A 6,504-nucleotide genomic window follows, 5' to 3' on the forward strand; every position below is an offset into this window, starting at 1 on the left:
TTGCTTCAAATTGCCTAATCACATAATTAACAGTCAATTACAACATTACTTTTAGGCCCTCAGCAACTACTTTAAATGGAGGCTGGCAGCTAGTCATTTAAAACAGCAAAAAGATGATGATCTTGCCACCTCCAAGGTGGTTGTAGAGTGGAGCAACACAGAATGTGAAACTGCTGGCCTCAGTGAGAATGACGTATTCAAAAGTAGTATTTAAAATTTAAATTTAAATATTTAGTAATCAAAACTCAGTCTTTAACCAAAACAGAACTTGCTGGACATACTTAGTAGGTCTAGCAGCATCTGTGGGGATAAAGCAGAGTTAACGTTTTGAGTACAGTGACCCTTCATCCTGTTTCAGATCTCCAGCATCTGCCACTCTTTGTTTTATTTTACGCCATTCTTTAGTCAGGCCCAACGTTTTGACTTTTTTCCTCAATATAGGTAGATGGGAAGGGTCCTTGATGTGAGTGAGCTAACATTTTGCAGGTTGATTTGAAGGAACTGTAATGGCTCAAGTCCCATTCCAAGACTGAGCACGCAATCCAGCAAGGGTAGCTATAAAATCTACTTCCTCACACTTGTCTTGAAAATGGCCATGGCAAACAAACCATTGAAAAATAAAAAACTGCCAAGAAAACAGTTCTGGATGAAGCATCATTGGACAATAAGCCGAGGTGTTGCGTTAAAGCGCAAGTGCACATTACAATTTAAGATTTTGAAGAATTTGGAGATTTGCCAAAAACGCATGAAGCTCTTATCAATTTGAGAATATACTTTGTAACATGTGTTGTCGTTGACGATTGTTGCATAGCTGATGTTATTGCTGTTACATCAGTCTCTCTGGACCCTGTAGTTTCTTGCCCTCCCATTCATGAAAACAGACAGCAAATTCAGAGTGCCTTGATGAAAGATGGCCGCGCTCTATTCTGCACTCTCCCCACTCCCGCGCCGTGCCGAATGACGTCCTTCCGAACTAGCAATTTCATTAATTTCAGTTCCGGAGGATTTGGCGCCAGATTTTGCCGTGAGTCAACAGTGGATCGAAGGAAGGGAGAATGGGTCCGGAGAGGGAGGCTGGAAGTGAGCCTGAACAGCAAGGTAATGAATGGGGAGCTGTAGGGACAGGCGGAGTATACAGGCTGGGAATAAAGTGGGGAGATTGAGGTTTGACTACAGTTCATCAGTTTGGAACAGATACAGTTCATATAGGGCGCACTGGCTGCTTATTACTGATCCATGTAACTTAAGAGGAGCTGATGAACGTATTGCATAGAAAGCAGCCAGAGATAATAAGAATATCTGCATAGAACGCAGCGTTTGTATTCCGGTTTGCAGCTAGTCGGGCTAGGATTACAGATACAGTTTATGTCCAAATGCCAGGCATGTTCCTGGTATTATTGCCAGTGGTCTGTGCTGTTTCCTTGTGTTGCATATCCAGCTGGTGTAGATCAAGGACTGGGCCCTGACTGCTGAATGTACAGCAAGTGTACTAGGAAATACCTGCACTTTTATCCTTTTTTAAAAAAAATCTTTGATTCATTTCTTGGTATGGTGTCTTTGAACTGGAGTGCACTTTTGCTAATTCCGTACATTAACAGGAAGTTTGAGTTAGCATATAATTTAATTGCTTTGCTGAAGGTTTGCAATGCGATGACAGTTGTGTAGCTAATGGTGAAACTCTTGGCATTGCTGCTGAACTGCCAAACGTCATTATTTCATATTTAAAAATGTCTGTTTCACCACACAGTTTTTTCGAGGAACCCCTCAAATAGATGCTTAAAAATCTGTTCCATGTACCTGATGAACTTATACAAGTATTCTCCAATTGTATGTTTAAATGATTATTTGTTAGGAAGCCTGCATCTAGTAATTCTCCTGTAGTCCTGCAATTAAAACATGGTGGTGAATTTCAGAATAACCACGTTCCCAGGATGGAAATGTCGAATGCTAGGTGGCATAGGTTTAAGGTGAGAGTGGGAAAATTCAAAGGACATGTGTGAGGCAAGTTTTTTTTACACAGAGGGTGGTAGGTACCGGGAACGTGTTACCAGTGTGGCATCAAGAAGCCCTAGTAAAATTGAAGTCAGCGGGAATCAGGCAAAGAGTTGGGGTCACACCTAGCAGAAAGGCGATGCTGCTTTGATGTTATGGACAGTCATTCTTTCTACACTTCTGGAATTCAGCTTCTTTGGCCATGTTTGGGACTGGATAAGGAGGTCTGGAGCCAAGCTGCAGTGATGGAATCCAAACATACAGGACAGTGAGGAGATTATTGCAGAGCAAATGCAGTTTGATAGCATTGTCAATAACACCCTCCATCTCTTTGCTGTTGATGGAGAGTAGACTGATCTGTCACTAATTGGTCAATAAACTAAAAACCAAAGAACTGTGGATGCTGGAAATCAGAAATGAAGTGAGAAATTGCTGGAAAAACTCAGCAGGTCTGGCAGCATCTGTGGAGAGAAGGCAGAGTTAACATTTTGGGTTTAGTGACCCTTCTTCAGAGCATTAATTAGCTCAATTGGATTTATCCACATTGGTTGGACCTTTATTTATCCACGTTATTCTGGTTGGGCCCAGACAATTTTCTAGGTATTGTAACTGTGCTGGAAAAGGTTGGCTAAAGGTGCAGTTGGTTCTGGAACATAAGTCTACAATAACCAGCATGCTGTTAGGGCCTATCGCCTTTGCTGTTAACAATACGGTCAACCATTCTGGAGAAAACATGCAATGAATTGTATTTGCTGATGACTGTGTCTTTTTCTTCTATGATGTTGGAGTCCTCAGAAGGAGGACGAGATGGATCATTCATCCAGTACTTCTGGTTTCAAATGCTGGAGCGGTTTGGGACATTATAGTCAGTGAATGATTAGATTAGCACAATTATGTGTCAGGTTTTGTTTGACAGAATTGTGGAATGCTCTCCTAATTCTGTCATTAGACTCCAGATGTTAGTGGGGAGGAATTATAGAGTCATAGGGTCATACAGCACGGAAACAGACCCTTCAGTTCAATCAGTCTATGCTGAACACAATCCCAAACTAAACTAGTTCCACCTGCCTGCTCCTGGCCCATAATCCCTTCAAACCTTTCCTAATCATGTATTTATTTAAGTGTCTTTTAAACGTTGTAACTGTGGCCACATCCACCACTTCCTCAGGAAGTTCATTCCTTAAGCAAACTACCTTCTGTGTAAAAAAAGTTGCCCCTCATGTCTTTTTTTAAAATCTCTCTCCTGTCACCTTAAAAAAATGTCCCTTGGTTTTGAAATCCCCCATTCTAGGGAAAAGACACCTACCGTTAACCCAATCATTAATAAGGACTTAAAGCTGCAACCTTCTGATTTAATGGCAAGAGAATGTTACCACTCAATCAAGTGAAGATTGGAAGAAATAACCTTTCCTGTCAAATTTGATCATCCCTCATCTGTAGCAGAGAGAAAGACAGTCTGAGAAGAAGCCGAAATAGGCACCATCTCTCTTGGATGGATTGTCTGTGGTGTGAGGATTGGTGTTGCTGTGGGATGATAAAGAAATGAAGGTGGATTTTTCTTTTCAAACTAAGTTATCTGGCTCCCTAAGAAAAACAGCAAAAGATTAGCCCCTCAGTCATTAAACCTCCGGAATGACTTCTCTTGGGACCAAACCATTTTTATTTTAAGCAAAAGTTTTTCTTTGAAAAGTGAACTGACATTTGATGTGTCAGATGAAGGTCTGTAGTGTTTCCTCCCAACTTGGAGAGTGTTTTCTTCTTAGCAATGATTTAGTTGCCTATCATCATAGACAGAAACTTTGCCAATTGCTTACCAGGGTCATGCTGAAGAGGGCTGTAGGTTCAAAAGATACTGATCATAAAGATATGGCCAAATAGTTGTCTTCTGCAGGGAAAGGAAGAGTCAAAGACCTCGATGAGTTCTGTCCGAATGTACGATTCCTCAGAATTGGAGTTGACCTGTAAGCATTCTAGGTTAGTGATTGCTTACTCCAGACCACTCAGGAGCTGGATGCATTCTGGAGTTAAGAAAAAAAGCTGCACTTTAGGGCAAGATAACCTCATGGATTAGAGGTACCAATCCCTGTCCCCACCCCACTTCAGGATGGAAACATATTCATCATTATGGGAACTCTAAGTAACATATTATTAGTTTCTTTGATTAAGATCAAAACAAGCCTTTGCAAATCATGAATGGCCTTGGAGGTATTTATCACTTGACTGTTAATCCAGAGACCCAGGGAATGTTGTGGGAGACCCAGATTCAAATCCTGCCAGGGCAGTTGGTGGAATTTGAATTCAATAAAAATCTGGATTTAAGGGTCTAATGATGACCATGAATCAATTGCCAATTGTTAGGAAAAACCAAATTGGTTCACTAATGCCATTTAGAGAAGGAAACTACCCTCTGCTGTTCTTAGCTGGTCTGGCCCACATGTGACTCCAGACCCACGGCAATGTGGTTGACTCTTAACTGCCCTCTTGGCAATTAGGGATGGGCAATAAATGCTGGCCTAGTCAGCGATACCCACATCCCATGAATGAATTAAAAAAACTAGGTGGTGGCTATTCAGCCCATCATGTCCATACTATTTCAGTTGAAAGACCAACTTCTTTGCCCTTTCCCTATAAATTCTCTCTTATCCAGTATTTATCCAATTTCCTTTTGAAAAATTCCACTGAATGTGAATCTGAGGATTTATCACTGTCCCTACCAATTTGTGAATTGATAATTCAGCAATGGATTTGTTGAATTCACTCAGAACCTCTCCTCACTTCAAACATTGTTAAGCCGTTTGAAGTAACAAAGCAGAATGGGCTGATAAAGGTTGCAGGCTCAATCCCTAATTTGTGATTGGCCATTGTTTTTGCCCTCAACATTCTGGATTAGGAAATGGATAAGAACAACTCATTTGCTTACTCTGATCAGAAGCTGCTGAGCGAACATCAAGAAACAATAGGGTTAGGCTCAGCTGCCTAACCTTGCTCAATACTTAATCAGTCCTGAAGAAGGGTAATACCCAAAACGTTGACTTTTCCTTTCTTCCAGATGCTGCCTGGCTTGCTGTGTTTTTCCAGACTCCTGTTTGTCTACCTTTTATAAAATACATGGGCATCAAAGTGACGTGACAATAAGACACAAAATTAGTGAGCCTTTCGTGCTTGAAGTAGATACTAATGCTCATGTTGGCTGAGTGCTGCTCTCCGAACAGGATTGACAAGTCAGTGGAATTCCTAAGGTGTCAAAATAGAAGTTTGAATCAGCTCAGAAAATATAGCTAGGTCTTACTCTGACAAAGACTGCTATCCTTATCTTTCGAACCAATTCTCTTTGTCTTTTTGCTCTGTCCATGTGGCATCTTTTGTCTTCTGATTATTGCTAGCAGATTCTCCTTCCTCTTATTCTTTATTTCTTGTCTTCACTCTTACCTTGCTTTGGTTTATCAGGAAAGTGGGGTTGAGGCCACAATTGGATGAGCTATAATATTATAAAATCTTGGAGGTTTGAATGGCCTATTCCTGTTCCTAACTGGTATGTTCATATTTGGCTGGATGTGAAATGAACTGAGGCCAGGCCAAATGCTAGATTTGGGCAACAAATAATTGGATGATTATTCAAAGAGAAAACACTATGGAGAAAAGGCAGGGGTGCGGGAGCAGCTGAACAGTCCTTACAGTGGGCCAGTACAGGTATGACAGGACAAACGACCTCGTTCTGTTGCCATTCTATCGCTCAGTCTTAACTGGAAACTAATGATGGCAGCCTCAATGGTCCAGAATGTAACAGAACTGCCTACAACAATTGCCATTTTGGAACTGGTTCAGCACATTGTCCACAACGGAGGGAAAGTTATGGAATATTGACAGGGTGCAGTAAAAATAACACTGCTACAGCAGAGAGAGTGACCACAACCTGCGACAACAAGGCAGCAGCCAAGGTACTCAGCTGCAGACTGTGGGAGGCATTCTGCTGATGTAATCAAGATTCTTCTCAACAACCCCTGAAACCTTCAGAGCTCCACAGATGTAACTTTTTGTAGGGTAGACTGGACTGCGGTCTGCCTCTGTCAATTTGTATGCCTTGTTAAGTGCTGGGTGTCTGTCCAGGTTAATTTTGTTTCTACCTGTGGTCTGGTCGAACTGACTTCCTAGGCATTTTTTGGGCATGGTTAAGAATCAATATACTGTTGGTCTGAAGGAATGTGTAGACCAGACCAGATAAGGACAACAGATTTCTTTTCTGAAGACACTTGTAAATTGGACTGATTCTTATGATAATCTGCTGGTGCTGGACAAGCTTTTTAATTCGGAGTTTTATTAAATAGAACATAGAACAGTACAGCAAGGAACATTGATTTAACTACTTGAATTCTCCATGATTGAATCCACATTTTCTGATGAGACCTGTGTCAGCAGCCTAATAATTAAACATGCTCTCCCTTGAAAGATAAGCTTTCTATAGCTGCTGCATATTGTTACAAGGGATAACAAGATGTAGAGCTGGATGAACAC

At 41.2% G+C, this 6,504-nt stretch overlaps 1 protein-coding gene across 1 annotated transcript in view; it reads left to right on the top strand.

Annotated features, from left to right (window-relative positions):
- Window positions 1–1,003: 1,003 nt before the first annotated feature.
- Window positions 1,004–6,504, top strand: part of pola1 (polymerase (DNA directed), alpha 1) — a 260,671-nt gene continuing 255,170 nt past the window's right edge. The window contains exon 1 of the mRNA XM_020532950.2: window positions 1,004–1,098. Within this exon, the coding sequence (XP_020388539.2) occupies window positions 1,056–1,098 (43 nt within the window). The 5' untranslated portion in view covers window positions 1,004–1,055. The remainder of the gene's footprint in view (window positions 1,099–6,504) is intronic.

Source organism: Rhincodon typus, chromosome 11 (assembly GCF_021869965.1).
Source record: "Rhincodon typus isolate 14 chromosome 11, sRhiTyp1.1, whole genome shotgun sequence".
Taxonomy (NCBI): domain Eukaryota; kingdom Metazoa; phylum Chordata; class Chondrichthyes; order Orectolobiformes; family Rhincodontidae; genus Rhincodon; species Rhincodon typus.